Source organism: Ictidomys tridecemlineatus, chromosome 10 (genome assembly GCF_052094955.1).
Source record: "Ictidomys tridecemlineatus isolate mIctTri1 chromosome 10, mIctTri1.hap1, whole genome shotgun sequence".
Classification (NCBI taxonomy): Eukaryota; Metazoa; Chordata; class Mammalia; order Rodentia; family Sciuridae; genus Ictidomys; species Ictidomys tridecemlineatus.
Window position 1 is genome coordinate 117,410,437 of NC_135486.1, and position 16,951 is coordinate 117,427,387.

Consider the following 16,951-nt stretch of genomic DNA (forward strand, 5'->3'; position numbering starts at 1 on the left):
TGGCAAGAGGCTCCTCAGCACCTGAAGAAGCTGCCTGTTGGGCGTACGTCACATCAGTGCCACGTCCCTTGCTCTAAGTTTCAATTCAGCCCCTCTAAATTTGGGATCCTTGTTCCCACTGTGCAGGTGAGGAAATGGGAGGTCAGGGCAGTTGGGAAACTGTCCCCAAGCCAAACACTTGATAGCAACCCTGTTTCACCCCTCCCTCTCTTTTACATACACCTCTCCTCGGCCTGGCGGGCAGGGTTCTTCCTTTTCAGAGATGGAAGGTTCCAGAGGCTCAGAGAGGTCAAGTAACTGGCCGGAAGCCTCCCAGCCAAGGAGAGGCCGCTGGCACCCTGGAGGCCTCCCTCAAACCTGTACTCCCCAGCCTCCGTGTCACAATTCTCTGAGGCCTAGCAGAGGCCCCAGCAGAGCTTCTCTGAGGCCCCAGCAGAGCTCGGCCTGGGGTGGGTGGATGGGTGGCTGGCGCCTCGGTTCAGATTCTCACGGCATGGATCCAGAGCTCCCTTCTTCCCAATGCCCAGGCCATCTCTGCCAGGGCACCCCTCGGCCCTCAAAACCAAAGCCCAAAAGGCACCTGGCCCCCGCTCTGCCTGCAAGAGCAGCCCCCACTCCAGCCTCCGCCCCCAGCAGGGCTCCCAGTCGCTGCGTCAAAGCTCCCTCCTGCATGACGTCCTTTCCCTCCCGCAGGGTCCTGCTGGCTCTGGGGTGATGTGCCTCCTCTCTGTCCATCTTCTGAAGCTCAGGGCCAGGCACCTCCTTCATGCAGTCCCTGCTGACTCTGGGACTAGGGTCCTTTCCTGAGAAGGGCCCAGTTAAGTCATCGGCTCCCCGCTGGGTTCCGTGACTGGGCCTTGGCGGGGTCTGAGTGTGGCAAGGGGAATCAGTGCATGGTGGCACTACCCACTGCTGGCGAGGGGACAGGAGAGGCAGGAAGGGAGCTGGCGAGGGGGCACAAGAAGAGGCGGGGGGTAGTGGTGCAGGGCCCCCCACTATGGGGCTGATGAGGGGATGGGTGGCCCAGGAGAGGCCTCTCCGCTCTCCTTGCCTGGTAGAGAGCCCAGGCTACCGATGGGGCCGGGAGGGGTCCTGTGTGTCCCCTGTCAGTGACTGGTCTCCTTGCTCTCTCAGGCTCTGGTCTCTCCCCAGAGCTCCCCACCATGTGGGAGGGTTTGGAGAGCCCCCCAACCCGGCACCTTCTCCCCCAGAGTGTGACTGAGGGTGCCCTGGTGGCTCTCCTGGTGTGACTGAGAGGAGCCTGGGAGCAGCAGCTGCCAGGTGTGAGCCAAGGCCTTGGGTGGGCTTCCCTGGGTGGGCTCGAGTGGCCCGAGAGCCTCTGCGTGGGCCTCATTGTGATCCCAGCTGTCATCCAGCTGACTCTTTCCAATGACCCGGATGAGGAGAACCGGGTTCTGAGCTGGCTCTGTCCCAGGGCCACTTGGCTCTAAGCTCTTAGTTAAGTAACTTCCCCTCTCTGGGCCTTGTGTTCCCACATTGGGATGGAGTTGGTCCATGAATCTTCTCTCCACGTTTGGTAAGTGACCTGTGGGGCCCATGTTCTCTGAAGAAGCTCAAGACCCCACGGGCCAGCTGATAGACACGGTGATGGCAGAAAGATGGAGCCTTGCAGGACAAGAGCCCAAGTGACCTTGGGCTCCCTTAGTCCCTTGGTGGCCATTTTACTCCCCATCTCTGTATCTGACCTGTCATCCTGTGACACTTAGTAAGATTCTAGGACCTAGAGCCCCCACCAACCTGGAAGCCAAGAAAACAAGGGGGCAGCCTCCGAAGCCCCGGAGGTCCCTGCTCTGCTGTGCCACCTGTCTGATGCCCTCGCCAGTGTTATTTGGTGAACCTGCTGGTTTATGACCTTCTTTGTTCTGTGGCTGTAGAAGTTCATGTAGCCTCTTCCACAAGACACCATGCTGTCAGGGGACTTGAGCCCATCTTCCAGGGCCATGGTCACTCGTGTCTGGCTCAGAAGATGGTGTCTTCTGAGTTCCTTAAGCAGAGCTGTTGTTTTCTGTTGACAAACATTGGCTCCTGACCCTCCGACGGTGGAATTGCTGGCCTCATGTGATAGGTGGTTGGGAGGGGAGGGCCGTCCTGTTGTCCTGCTGTCCCGTTCCTCATGTGCCACAAGTGGCCACACCCATTCCTGGAAGAGATGCCAGGAAGCTGGTGCCAGCTGTTGGGCCATCTCACACAGGGCCAGCCACCCCGCGTGCTTGGGGGAAGGCAGGAGGCCGGGTCAGGCCAGGCAGGCTGAGGGGGAGTTTGGAGGCTCTTGCTGGAAACTTACCCTTCGAAGCCCCACTTGCCCGCGTGTGCGCGTTGGTACCAGCTCTCTATGGATAAGCTTAGGACTCTGTGTGTTCAACACAGCGTGTGGGTGTGCTTCAAACACACGTGCATTTCTGAGGGTGGGTACCCACCTGTTTGAACAGAAATTTGCGTGTGGTTCAAGGCCAGATATGTGAGGTCAAGTGTTTGGGTCTGTAGGTGCCCGTGCAGGCCGGGTGTGTGTGTGTGTGTGTGTGTGTTTGCTACTAGGGACCCTGTGTGCTTGACTGCTGGGCCCTGGGAATGTCAGGGCCATCCCAGTGACCTTGGAGGGCAGGAAGCTCTGTTTTTCCACCCCAAGAGGCCCAAGTGGCCTTGCCCTTGCTCCCTGGGGTATGCAGCAGGGGTGACAGGCCAGCCTCTGGAGACCTTGTTTCAGCCAAAGTGTGTGTGTGTGTGTGTGTGTTGGCCCTAAGCTCAAGGCAGGACTGTGAAGCAAGGCAGCCTCTCACCTATCCTGGAGGTGGCACAGGGTCCCCCAGAGCCAGGTTTCAGGTCCAGCTTGGGGTGCTGCTGGTGCCGCTGGCAGTTGTCCAGTCTGAGTGACGTGTCAGAGCTCAGACCAGGGGCGATGTCCCTTTGGGCCCCCCGCATCCTACCCCAGGCTTCTCCGACCTGGCCACACTTGCACTCGCAGGAAGCTCACCCTCCAGGCGTCGGCTACCTGCAGCCATCTCCAGGCCTCCACTGGCCGCACACCTGGGGAGCAGGAGCCTCCGGGCAGGACGTAGACTTCAGGTGGTGAAGCTATGCACAGCCTCAGCCCTGCCACATGTGCTGGGGCACCAGAGCCACTTGGTACCCTCAACTTCCATTTCTGGCCATTTGGCTCACTGCCTGCCTGGGGCCAGCCTCCATTACTTCCAGCAGCCTCACCTTTCCTACAGGACTCCCCCTGCGGCCTTGCCTCTCCTACCTGACCAGCTCCACACCCGCCTTCCCCACCTCGCTCGCTTCCCTCCAGGCTTAGTTCCCTGGACACAGGAGAGAACCTTTCCCTGCCTCAGGACAGATCTGTGCATCACAGGGCAGCCTGCTGCTCTCTGTTGTCCTGAGGAAGCTGATAGCATCTGCGAGCCTCCCTGGTGGCCAGACGGGGAGAGGTTTCTGGTGAGGGTCTAAGGGCTTTGGTGAGCAGGTGAGCAGGGGCGGGAGTGAATGCCTCCCTCCTTCCTGGCAGGGTGGGAGATTGGTACTCAACGGGTCCAGACTCCCTGGCTGCCAGCCCAGGCTGAGCAGGAGCCCCCTCAGTTCCTCTAGTGCTGCTTGTCCCCATTGCAGCTTTCAGTGCACAGGTGACAGTCCTGCCTGAGCCATCCTAGGCAGGGTACATGGCTCATTCCTTTGCTGCAAACACTGACTGAGCGGCAGGCCCCGTGCTGTGGCCCTTGGTATACATGCAGCTTACCATCCATGTCACCTCTGGCCCCAGCCTGCAGCTGCACATAGATTGTGACCTGGGACAGTGCCAACAGGCAAATGGGGAAGGGGCCTGAGATCCCCTCTAGGTCCTTCAGAACCTCGGGGTGAGATATGGTCCCACTCTGAGCTGGCTCCAAGGCTGTCCGTGTTGTGGCCAGACCCAGGAAAAGTCCAGGGGAACATGGAGACGAGAAGTCAGTCCCGGAGCAGCAGGTGGGGCAGGCTGGAGCCAGGCCCTGCTTGTGGCCCACCTCTGCCTCCTGCAGCCCCAGGAGTGACGCCAGGGTTAGAGGGGAGGGCTAGGCTGAATGACCCAAGGGTCCTCACAGCTCTGCTGCTTGGGGACCTCTGGCCAGCCTGGCCATCCAAAGGCCCGTCTTCTGCAGCTCCAGCCGGCCAGTTCATACAGAAGGCCAGAGGAAGGAGGGACATGACCTTGCCACTCCCAGCAGCACCCTTTGCACCTGCTTCTGGTACAGGCCTGGGCAGGAGCAGAGGAAGATGGCTTGGGACAGGCCACTAAGGCCAAAGTGCAGGGTGTGGCTGGAGTCCAAAGCTCCAGGCCAGGCCCCGCCAGGCTTGCTCCACACACCAGCTCCAGAGCTGTGAGCCCTACTTCCCAGAGCAGATCTGGTGTCTTGACCACCTTTTTCTGGCTCAAGTCTTAGCAGTCACCCAGGCAGGGCTGTGACTAGCCTGTCCTCCCCAGAAGGGTGGGTTTGGGATCAGGTGACTTCACCCCAATACCCAGGACCTCTCAGAAAGTCAGCAAGGTGGGCCATCTGGATTCTGGACAGGTGGGGCCACGAGTCGTGTCCCTGAACGTGCCTATGCAGCTGGCACTGATCAGAAGCCACAAGGGGTCCCTAGGGCTGGCCAGGCCATGAGCTCACACCCCCTCCTTGTCCTGCTCTGCTCCAGCATTTCCTGGGCTCACTTGCTTCCTGGCTCTGGGTTAACCTGGCCAATGGGACACACAGATGGCCGACTGGCAAACATGCAAAGCCAGGCGCTTCTCCAGTGGCATTGCTGCCAGTATCCATGCCACTGAGGGGTCTATGGTCCTGTTGGCAGCCCTTCTCCCGGTGGTCCCCACTCCCAAGCTCTGGCCACACCCCCTCCTTCCTGGGAGCAGGGAGGTGCCCTGTGGCTGCCCAGGGCTGGTTGCCCAACCGCCAGCCTTACTCTTCCAGTTCTCCCCACACTTCTGCCCCTCGCTCCCCTGGGTCCCCACTCCTGACCTACTGGGCATGGTTGTTGGTCTGATCCAACCTTGGTCCCTCTCCCTCTTTGCCAAGGCCCCAATCCCCATGTCACCTCCTCGGCCAGATCAAAGAAGCCACACACCATGGGCAGGTTGGAGGCTGGTTCTTTATACAAAGGTCAAGGACATGACACAGGTCACTGCAGCTGGGCCCTGAGTCTGGGTGCGGGTGACTGGGGGAGACTTACTACAGAGGCCTGGGGGCTGCCCAGCACAGACACAGGGACACTGCAGGGGACAGAGCGTGTGCAGAGTAGAGACAGGAAGGAAGGTGGTGCTGGAGAGCCATCAGCAGCCCGACAGCTGCCCTTCCCTCCCATGTCCTCTAGGAGGCGCCCTGAGCCAGGAGCGAGGAACCCCAGCTGGGCCACCAGGGCCACAGGATCCCATGATGTCAGAGTGTCTGTGTAAACTACTTCACAGAGCCGATGGGAGCACGAAGGGGGTGGAAACGGACATGTATCAAGGTACTCGACACGGCCTGGCACAGGAGGTATTCAATAAATAAGTTTTGTCATGAAAATCGGCTGACAGGACCTTCCTCAGAAGGCCGAGACGTGAGGTGTCTTCCCTAAATGTTCTCTCAGGGCATGGTGACCCTGGAGGACTCCTTGGAGCCTGCAGCCCCTGGGGTGCCAAGGGTCCCAGAATACACTGTGCCAGGGCAGCTGACGGGGGCAGGGGGCTGGACCCCCATGGAGGTGCCCACAGAAGCCGGGTAGACGCTGGAGGAGTTAGGGTTCGGGCCAAAGTGGTTCTGCACATAACACAGGCCGGAGGTGGGCTGGTACGGGGGCAGGCTGGGCATGTGCCCAGGGATGGCTGGCCAGGAGGCCAGTTTCTGGCCGCTGGCTTGCTGCATCTGGGTGACAGGGTGGTTTGGAGACAGATGAGGATGGCAGCTCTGTGTGGGGTAGGAGCCAGGCACAGGGTTCAGCCTGGAAAGGAACAAGAGAGGGAAGGTCATTCAGCCAGCAGTGACAAGGCCCACCAGGCCACTCCAGAGGGCAGGGCAGGGCCACCGTCCTGCTCAGCACACATCACACTCTGGTCATTTTCTGAGGCTAGCTCTGGGGACCAAGTGAGGAAAGGGGCTGATCTCAGAGAACAGAGGCCCGAACAGCGAGGCAGCAGCCCGAAGGGAGACGGAGCTTGAGGGGGGGGCCTCCTCGCAGCTGCTCACCCACCAGTAGAGGGACTGACTGGCCAGGTCACAGCCCACAGCAATTCCACCCAGAGTGCAGCGCCACCGTGTGGCCTCCGAGGGAGCCCATGGCCCAGGCTCAGGCCACCTGCTGTCAATCTCCTACCTGGGCCCTCAGGAGGGAACCCCTCTAACAATGGGCGTGCTGAGGTCACAGACCCCGCCGCAGACCAGCTGCCTGAGTTCAGGTACAGGACACTTCATGTCCCCCTTCACATAACATTAAGAAATTAAACGATTCTTGGGGTTGGGGATGTGGCCCTGTGGTAGATGCTGGCCTAGCAGGTGTGAGGCCCTGGACTCCATCCCCATCACCACAAAAGAAAACAAACAAAACAACAAGGAAAAACAGAAACAAAGAGAGAAACAAATTCCTGCAGAGCAGCCAGGGAGACAAAGCTGCCCCAAATGGCTGCCTCACCACCAAACACACGCCGTCACGCCCCACTGTTGGGCTGCCTGGGACACGTTCTATTCTGGGCGTCTACAGCAGGCCCTGGCAATGAGGACCAGACCCCAATCATGTGAGGAACAGAAAGGGCCACAACCTCTCCCTGTCCCGTCTGCCTGTCATACTGGAGCAGGGTCAGACCTGGCACTAGGGAGGCACAGTGTCATTGAGCCATCCTCCATGGGCATGAGTTGTGGTTGGTGACTAGTGTCAGTTATTACAGAAGGGAGTCCCTCCCTGGGTGGAGTTGGCACCCCAAACCCTAAAGCCCTCTCAAGAGTCTTATAGAAGGCTGGGTGCAGTGGCACACGCCTGTCATCCCAGAGGTTCGGAGGCTGAGGCAGGAGGACTGCGAGTTCAAAGCCAGCCTCAGCAAAGGCAAGGCCCTAAGCAACTCAGTGAGACCCTGTCTCTAAATAAAATACAAAATAGGGCTGGGGGTGTGGGTCAATGGTTAGTGCCCTTGAGTTCAATCCCCGGTACAAAAAAAAAAAAAAAAAAAAAAAGGGCAATTTACCACTGAGTCACATGCCCAGCTCTTTTTATTTTGAGATGGATCTTACTAAGTTGGTAAGTTGGTGAGAGTCTCACTAAATCGCCGAGGCTGCTGGTCGACTTGTGATCCTCTTCCCTAAGCCTCCCAAGTCACTGGGACTTGCTCATTCTATAAAGTCTCTCCCTGAGTCAGATGCCAGGGATTACGTGCCCAAAGCAAAAAGGCAGGTTTGTGCTTCTCTCTCTACTGGTATCCATCCCTTCCTGCCAGGGCCAGCACAGGCTGGGGCCACCTCCTGGAACGAACCCCAAGGAGCAGCTTCCAATTCAACTAGACCCGAATCCAGGCAGCGAGGAGGGGATGTGGGTCACCAACACAGCACTCGGCTTCCTAGAAAGTTCCTTGTCTCAGGGGGACCACGGCAGGAGAGGTCAAGTCCTCTGCTGTGGAGTCTCAGCAGGGACAACACCATGAAGAACCCCAAGGGGCAGGGCAGTGTGAACAGGGGAAAGGGGTGGGAGGAGACCTGGGTGTGGACTGGAGTCAAGGGAACCCACGTGTGCTCTGTGGCCTCCTCTGTGACAACGAAGCAGCCCCAGGAATGGGTGGCCTGCCTGGCTTCCCCAGAGAATGCACGGGCTGGCCTGGGACCAGCAGCCTCACCTGCTCTTGTTGGTGGTCAAGGACAACCCTCCAGACCCCAGGCTGAGTCTGTCCTCAGAACCCCGCCGGCTGTGCGGGCTGTCCCTACCTCATCTGGGCCACATGCCACAGCTCAGTGTGACCTGTTGAGTGCTAAAACATGTCACACTGGCTGGGGGCGCTCACACCTGATCTCTCTTCATGTCACTCAGGACTATGGGCAAGTGTCCTCAGATGCCACTCCCTTCTCCAGAAGGTGGGGCAGCAGCCAGAGCGCTTGGGTCTTTGAGCCCATTTTCTTCTATTTCCCTGGGCATCACGCAGAGGAGGCAGGCGTGCTGGGCTGCGCCCTTGGCCCCTGGGTGTGCACCCATTCCCTCGGCTGGTCGCATCCCCACACTCCCCTCGGGCCACACCGGCCTTGGAGGGGTTGCAGGAGCCAGGGGGACAGGTGCTGGGACTGACCTCCGGCTCTGGGCAGCCCTTCTCTCGGCTGAAGACCCGGAGATGTACTTGAACACGGAGACCCTCCTCATGAGGCTGAAGGGGAACTTCTGGTCGAGCTTCAGTGCCACTTGCTCTGAGAGGTCGATGGAGTGGCAGTAGGTGACACCATCTGGGAAGGCGGGTTAAGAGAGTGGAAGAGGCACAGGGAGGCGACAGGGTTGCCGGGAACATGGCCTGGGATACAGCCCCGGCTGCTCTCAAGAGTCTGGGAGCTAATGCTTCGCCCTCCCTCTGCCAGCCCGTCCCCCGTCCTGAGCTTTCTCACCATAGCCATCACGGTCATAAGCCAGCACCACCTGCCCTTGTGGTGGCAGGAGCCACAGGGCTGTCCTAATATTCCTCAGAGGGATGACACCTTGCCCTAAACAGGGGGGGGAGTCTGCTTTAACGTGTGCTTCTATGAGCCTCTTTAGCAGCATTAACCCCATACGCTGTCACCATTCCAAGTGACCCTTGTCATCTGGTCTGTGTCAGGCTGAGGCAGAGACTACACAGCCACAAAGACTCGGCCCTTATTTATTCGTATGTGCACGTGTGTGTGTGTGTGTGTGTGTGTGTGTGTGTGGGTGTATGGTGCTGGGGACTGAACCCAGGCGTGTATGCATGCACAGCGGGCACTCTACCACCTGAGCTGTATCTCCAGCCCCTCACTCTTCAGAGGACGTTTAGAATCCTAGTCACTGGCCACTCCTCTACTTATTGGGACAACTAAAAACGCTGCTGTGCGTTTCTCCGTCCCTCCAGGGAGGACAGCGTATCGAAGTGCTGATGGCAAGTGATGACCAAAGAGGGCAAAGCTGTGGTGGCTGCTGGCTTCAGAACCATCTCAAGATTCAGTTCTGCTTCTGACTCAGATGAAGCAATCTACCCGGCCTCCCATCACGCACCGCTGCCGGCTAGGACCCACACCTCGAACAACGGCTTCCACGCTGGACGCTGCCGGACTGGGATGTAAGAGGAGGTAAGCAATGGGAGCCAGGCCTCAGGCTTCCTGTCCAGAGGTGCTTCCCAACTGCAGCACAGGCACAGCGACTGCTCTGGGCCAGAAAGGCGGCTACGAGTTTGGGAGGATGAAGCAGCTGGAAATGGCAGGTCAGGGTAAGGGCGAGGAGGGCTCCAGAAATTGGCATAGGAGTCCCCTGAACCTGGGCTGAACATGAAGGTGCACAAGCCCAGACTCCTCAAGCCAAGCAACGGCTGCCTCTGGGGAATGATGACAGAAGGCCTCAGGCTAACAATTCCTGGAGCTGGACAAGGCAGGGACACGCTCAAGGTCAACTGGACAGAGTACAGAGACCTCGAAGAGCACCCAGGACATTCAGAAGAGACTTTCAAAAAGACAGTGACTTAAAACACAAGGCACAGCGACTCACTGAATAAAGGATACCCTGCAATTTCCCTAAAGGAGCTTATAAACTTCAGATTTCTAGCAATCTTCAAGTAAACTCACCACCTGTCATGAATAAAACCCAGGCCAACAGTGAAATCTAGGTTTCAGTATTTAGCTTTTGAAGGTCTAACTTAAAATAAAAACTGCCAGACATGTAAAGCAGCATGGGATAGGGCTCAAAGTCATGGGGAGAATCAAGAGAAACAACCAGATTCAGAGGGGTCAGAGACGGTGCTATTGCTAGGCACTGATGGGAAAAGTTATTATAAACACATGAGTATTTAAAAATTCATAATAAAGGAACCCACAAAGAATCTCAATACAGAAACAAAAAATTATGTAACAGAATCAGATGAGACTTTCAAACTGAAATCCATGTGAGAAGGAAACACATGGTGGAATAGGTTTACCACAGGTCAGACACGACAGAGGGCACTGACCTTGAAGGCACGGCATCGGAACCTAGCCTGGCTGAAGTGTAAAGAGAGAAAAGCTTGGGGGGGAAAAAAAGGGGGGGACAGAGTGTTGCTGACCCTGAGCACAGCAAGTACTTAACCATGTTTAACTGAAAGGAGAAAGAGGATGGGAAAAATTTTCAAAAAACAATATTTTTTTTTCAGACTTGATGAAAATTCTGTCATAAATCCAAGAAAATTCTTCTCAGACTCAAGATCAATGAGCCACAAGGAGAAAAAATGATGCATCCTCCTGAGGCTACATCATGAATTAAATAGCTGGGAGGGCCAAGTGCAGCAGTCATGCCTGTGATCCCAGTGACCAGGAAGGCTGAGGCAGGAGGATTGCCAAGTTCAAAGCCAGTCTAGGCAACTTAGTGAGACCCTGTCTCAAAATAAAAAAGGCTGGAGGACAAGGCTCAGTGGTAGAACTCTCCTAGAAAATCCAAGAGAGTGTCTGGAGGTTTGAGGGAAGATGGGAAAAGGGAGGTTGGATTTTCAGTGCATGCCATGTGCGTGTGTGGGACTGTCACACTGAGGCCATTAATATGTATGATTAATACATGTTAATATTAAAAAAAAGGAATAGCTGAAAACTACTGATAAAGATAAAATCAGACAGAAAGAAAAGGACTATCACACAAAGGGAACAATGAAAATGACTCACCAATTTCTTATCAGAAACAGAACAAGCCTGCAGGGTGAAGTGGCCCACACCTGAGATTTCAGCACTCAGGAGGCTGAGGCAGGATAATAGCAAACTCAAAGCCGGCCTGAGCAATTGGGAGACCCTGTCTTAAAATGAAAAGTAAAAAGGCTGGGGTTTGGGGATATGGTTCAGTGTGTACAACCCTGGGTTTAATCCCAGCACCACCACCAAAAAAGGGAGAGAACAAGTCAGACAATAATGCAATGACATCTTTAAAAGTAAAAGAGGAGTCTCAGGAGACCAGAAAAGGCTGGAATCTTGAATGCAGCAAATGAAAGCATTTTTAGACATCAAAAGCTGACAGAGCTTGTCACCAACAGAAATGTCAAAGGAAGTTCCTTCAGGCCACAGGAAGATGATAGCAGATGGAAACTTGGATCCACATTAAAGGGGAACTAGAAACAATAAATATGTGGGTCAATGTCTGATGGCTTTTTTAATTAAAAATATAAACAATTTAACTATTTAAAGTCATAGCAATGTACTGTGAGGTTTAGAACACATGTGAAATAAAACATGACAACAAGAACACAGAGGATGAAAAGAAGGCAAGGAAAATATAATGTTGTATTTGTATAAGGTCTTACACTGTGTATGGAGTGGCACAATACTTCAAAAGTCGATTATGATAAAATATATACTGTATGTAACCACTAAAAAAAATTAAACAAAGGTACAGTTAACAAGGAAAGAAGATTAAATTCTATAATTAGAAAAATACGCAATTAAAGGAAAGAAGAGGGGGAAAGTATGGAACAAATGGCAAGCTGGTAGCCTTAAACTTGACCATATCAATAATTACACTAAACATATTGTTTGAAAGCAGAGATTGTCAGACTGGAGAACCAACATGCTACCCATAGGAAATAGGATTTATTCTATTTATTTATTTATTTTTTTAAAAGAGAGAGTGAGAGAGGAGAGAGGGAGAGGGAGAGGGGGAGAGAAAGAGAGAAAGAGAGAGAGAGAGAGAGAGAGAGAGAGAGAGAGAGAGAGAGAGAGAGAGAGAGAATTTTTAATATTTATTTTCTAGTTCTCGGCGGACACAACATCTTTGTTGGTATGTGGTGCTGAGGATCGAACCTGGGCCGCACGCATGCCAGGCGAGCTCGATACCGCTTGAGCCACATCCCCAGCCCCAGGAAATAGGATTTAAATATGAAGACAATTTTTTTTTCAGCACTGTGGATTGAACCCAGGGCCTCACACATGCTAGGCAAGTTCTCCAGCAAGGAGCTACATCTTTAGCCCTTTTAAGTTGTCCAGGCTGTCCTGGAACTCATGATCCTCCTGCCTCAGCCAAGTAGCTGAGATTATAGGTTGTGATATCATGCCTGGTACACAGACATTTTAAAAAGGAAGGAAGGAAGGAAGGAAGGGAGGGAGGGAGGGAGGGAGGGAAATACACTACATGAACCCTAACAGTAAAACAGCTGGAATAACTACATTGATATAAGACAACACAGACTTTAGGACAAAGAATATGACCATAGATAAAAGGAGTCAATTTCCTCATGATAAAGGATCAATTATTAAGATGACACATAATTCTGAATGTATATTCATCCAAAACAGAGTTTCAAAATGCACAAAACAACTGGAAGGCAAAAATGGACAAACCCACAGTTGTAGGTTTAGTACAAGAATACAGAAGACATAAATGAAAGCAAGACTTCAACCTGAGAGACACAGACTACCATGTCTGCCAGCCACAGAAACCCAGGTTCTTTTCAAGAATAGTCACCAACATACCAAACGTTGGGTCAGAATCATACAAAGAATGTTCTGTACCTACATGAAATTAAGTTAGAAAATAACAAAAAGAAGTCTGGAAAAACCACTGATATTTTGAATTAAGCAATGCATTTATAAATTACCCATGGATCAAAGAAGAAATTCCAAAGAAAATTCTATTTTCAACTGAGTGGTAATGAAAACACAGTATATCAAAACTGTGGCTCAGCAGTAGAGCGCTTGTCTACCATGTGCGAGGCCCTGGGTTTGATCCTCAGTACCACATAAAAATAAATAAAATAAAGGTATTGTGTTCAACTACTTCTAAAAAATAAATATTAAAAAAAAAACTTGTGTAATGTAGCTAAAGTAGTATTTGTAGGAGAGTTTATATCATTTCCATTTTTATATCAGAGGATGAGTTTAAAGTCAATGAAATTAAAAAATAAGAGCTTTCATTTATCAATACTTATACATAACCTCTCTTATTAGTACACAGAATCATGAGAGATTTTATATCTTGTCTAACCCCCAATTTTCTTTTCCAACCTCACTAATTTTGATGTTTATAAAAGAAACTCCACTTTGTAGTATAGATTTCTTTCACTTGATTGCCAAAATATAGAAGCTAGAAAGCTTATTCTAAGTTTTAACTATGCTTACAGTGAAAGTCTCATTCCTTCCTTCTTTTTTTTTTTTTTTCCTAAGAAAAAGATCAAGCCAAACAAAAACAGTAACAAAAAGAAATCTGAAGCTAAGGGTGTAGCTCAGTGGTTGAGTCCTTGCTCAGCATGTGTGGGGCCTTGGGTTTGATTCTCAGAAATGCAAAAAAAAAAAAAAAAAAAAAAAAAATCACAAACCAAATGTTTCCTATCCCTTTCATGAATATCTCCAGCTTTTGGGTATCTCAGACTCTTCCAATGAACACTCTTATGATAACTGATCAATGTAGGTTTATACCTAAGTTTTCAAGGAAAAAAACCCTCAAATTTAGTATATTTTGCCAACTGGCAGGGCTAGGCTAAGCTGGCACGAGGAGATGACTATGTGAGGAAATCCTGGGCTGGACAGAGGAGGTGACCAGCCCAAGGCTCCAGGGATCTCAAAGCTGCAGCCAGAGCCTAGGCTGCCTATGTCTGAGCCCAAGACTATCTACCTGCCCCCCCAGGTCCCCCCTTGACTGGCATCTCTCTGAATTCCCTTCTAGAAGGATACACGCCAGCCCGACCAGAAGGCCACAGATGTTGCTCAGGAAGGAGGTCTGGGGGATGAGCCAAGAGGCAGCCAGCAGGAGCCAGGGCACCAGCACCGAGGGCACCACCACACCAAACACCAGGGCCCTCTTCATCCGAGAGCGGACAGAGGTGACTCCCAGCATGGCAAAGGCCACCGGGGTGAAACCTCTGGCATCCTCCACTTCCCCCAGCTTTGACAGTGACGATACAGCTTCAAATGACAGGAAGATGATCGCGGAGAAGAGGGCGAAGATCAAGGTGAAGAAACAGTGGCGGACGGTGCCCACAGTTCTCTCAAAATTGCCAGCAAAGCGCCAGATGATGACAGCACCGCAGAGCAGGGAGACTGGGTTCTCATAGACAAAGATGTAGGTCACCAACCTGTAAACTGAAAAGGGACGGGAGTTAGAGGCCGGCGGGTGGGAAAGCCAGGTGATAAGCCATCTAAGAAAGGGAAAGTAAGCCCCAGAGAGCCACTGAAAAGCAGTGATAAGCAGTGGGGACAACAATGGAGGACCCAAGACTCAGAGTAGAGGCATGAATGTCTAAACCCTGCTCTTCCCAGACCTGGAGAAGGTCAGAAACCAACTTCCATGTGTGAAAAAAATACTTTTTGTCATGGAGTAGTCTCTGAATTTTAAAGTGCTTTATAATCCTTTTTTTAGATTTTAATACTGACCTACCTCACTGGGCAGTTTGAGGGTTAATTAATTGTAACAGCTTCAGGGTGATTGAGTGGGTGTCACTTAACACTCTGTGTGCCAGTCTCCTCAGCTGTAATCCTGACCTCTCCTTCCATAGTGGCTGTTCAGAGGAAGAAAAAAGGGACCATGAATTATTTTGCAGCTATAAGGATTATAAAGCTAGCATTAATAATATAGAAATCAGACATCTTCCTTGAAAGCCTTGCAGGTAGAATAATGGTTTATGTGCAATAAGACAGCAAAGAATCATGCTCGTTTTTCTAAACATGGTTATCTCTACATTTTTCGTTTTTCTAAACATGGTTATCTCTACACCACTGCAGGCCCACACACTAAGCTGAAGTGACAGTGACTTGGGAGTCCTAAGACCTTCAGTGGAATCTGGGCTCTATCACAACCAGGCTGTCTGAGCTAGTCAATTTCGAGGCTTTAGTTTCCTCATTGCAAAGTAACAGGTTCGACTGGAGGCCTTCAAAGGTCCCTTGTATGACTGATGATCCTACGTCCATGAACCCCACAACTGGGAAGCTGTGAACTAAAAAAAAAGGGGGGCGGCTAGCTTTTTGCTTCTATCTGAGGAGGTGCCGTGTGTATCTGGGGTGGAGGGTGCAGGGAACAGCTTCAGTTTTGAGCAGGGAAGCAGGCTATGGAACCATATACCTGTCAGGCCGTCTCCGGAAGGCTTCATTATCTGAAGAGTACTTCATTATTTGTTGAGTACTTCCGAAACTGAAATTCCAAGTATAAATGTGAAAAGATTCTAGACGCAACTCTATATGATTTGGGAATGATGTATCCCTAGGCTCTCTTTCCAAACTATCATCCCATAAAAACAAAAAGCTGGTTCCTATCTCAGTCTTATATGACTTTTAACAGCTCTGATTCTTTGCACTAGGCTTCAATCTCATTTAAATAATGGTCAGTTTAATATGGCCTATGTCATAGAATCGCTGAGGATTAAAACATGGGAGTGTACACTGCAAAACAACAAGAGCCATATAAATTTCTTCTATTCCTTCCCAGAAAAGGAGGAAGAAGGGGAGACTAGGAATGTCTTTATGAATGGATGTTTATACTTAGTTGGACTGCAAAATTACTCTCCCCCATGAAAAAACAAACAACAAAAAACACCTCTTCAAATGCAGAAGCAGCCACCCCTGCCCAAGCTCTGGGCTTTGGGAGTCAGGACTTCGATATAAACTATGCAGAAGCCATTCCAGGCCAGGCGTGCGGTGGAGCATGCCCATAAATCCCAGCAACTCCGTAGCTTGAAGCAGGAGGAGTTCCTCAACAACTTAACGAGGTCCTAAACAACTCAGCAAGATCCTGTCTCTAAATAAAATATTTAAAAGGGCTGGGGATGTGGCTCAGTGGCAAAGCCCCCCTGGGATGAATCCCTGGTAACCTCCACCCCCCCCCCAAAAAAAAAAGACATTCCAAACCTCCAGAGGACAGGACATTGATAAGAGTGGCAACAGACAATGCTCAGGTGCCGCGATAAAGGGGAAGAGATAATTTTTCGGTGGGGCTTTGGCCCTTGGCAGACGTGAGTGTGGGTATGAAATGGGAGCGGAGAGAAAACCACATTTGTCATCAAGGAATGAGTTTGGAGCCCGGGCCAGTCTGGCGACGAGCGGGAAGGAGCAAATTCGAGTAGGAAAGGGTGAAGACGAAGATAAGGCTAGGGAAGGCGTGAAACAGGGAAGGCGGGAGGCGGTGCTGGAGGCCGGACCTCCAGGTGGGAGCAACACGCCGCGCACGCAGGCAGCGACAGGCTGTCGGGGAGGTCTGGGGCTGGAGTCCCCGGACGCGCGAAGTCGGCGGCGGGGTTAGGCGCCCGGTCCGGCCCCGCCCCTGCTCACCTTGCCAGTTGCGCAGGGCCTCGGACCGCAGCGACAGGCCCGAGGGCGCCAGGGGCGGCTGCAGCAGGAACAAGCGGGGCCCGGACACTAGCAGGGAGAGCAGCGCGGTGAAGAAGGTGGCGGATGGCACCTCGGGACACAAGCACCAACTGCGACTCCCGGGCCCCGAGGCCGCCATGGCCGCCAGACTTCCCGCGCTCCACCCGGTCACAGGTAGCCGGCCCTCGGCTTCTTCCGCCTCGCTGCGGCTGTTTCCCCTGGCAACAGCGGAAGTGCCGGTCGGAAGGCCCGCTCCCTCCAGGACAGCCCAATCTCATGGCGCCGACCTGCCCTTCCAGGCGCGCGGGATGCCGGGAAATGTAGTTCCCACTCTGTGGCTCGGGCGGCAGCCTTGGAGAACGAGTCACAGGTCGAGGGGCTGCTTTTCCAGCTCCATTATTCCTGCAGGGGCTTTGATTTCGCCATCCCGGCTCTAGGTGCCTAAGGAGCACTGTGTCTTGAGGCCCACAGAGCCCTTTCGCACCACGCCC

General features: G+C 52.7%; 1 protein-coding gene across 2 annotated transcripts; it reads right to left on the reverse strand.

Moving 5' to 3' along the window:
• Window positions 1-5,120: 5,120 nt before the first annotated feature.
• Rhbdd2 (rhomboid domain containing 2) lies at window positions 5,121-16,711 on the reverse strand. 2 transcript variants are annotated; one of them, XM_078023876.1, is made up of 5 exons: window positions 16,422-16,565; window positions 15,220-15,288; window positions 13,836-14,243; window positions 8,291-8,441; window positions 5,121-5,970 (listed from the first exon to the last, which is right to left on the reverse strand). In XM_078023876.1, exons 2-5 carry the CDS (start codon window positions 15,245-15,247, stop codon window positions 5,616-5,618), a joined length of 942 nt encoding a protein of 313 aa, XP_077880002.1. In that variant the 5' UTR covers window positions 15,248-15,288; window positions 16,422-16,565; the 3' UTR covers window positions 5,121-5,615. The 2 variants fall into 2 exon arrangements, with proteins under 2 accessions (XP_077880002.1, XP_077880001.1); XM_078023875.1 differs by lacking the exon at window positions 15,220-15,288 and having other exon boundaries at window positions 16,422-16,711.
• Window positions 16,712-16,951: the final 240 nt, after the last annotated feature.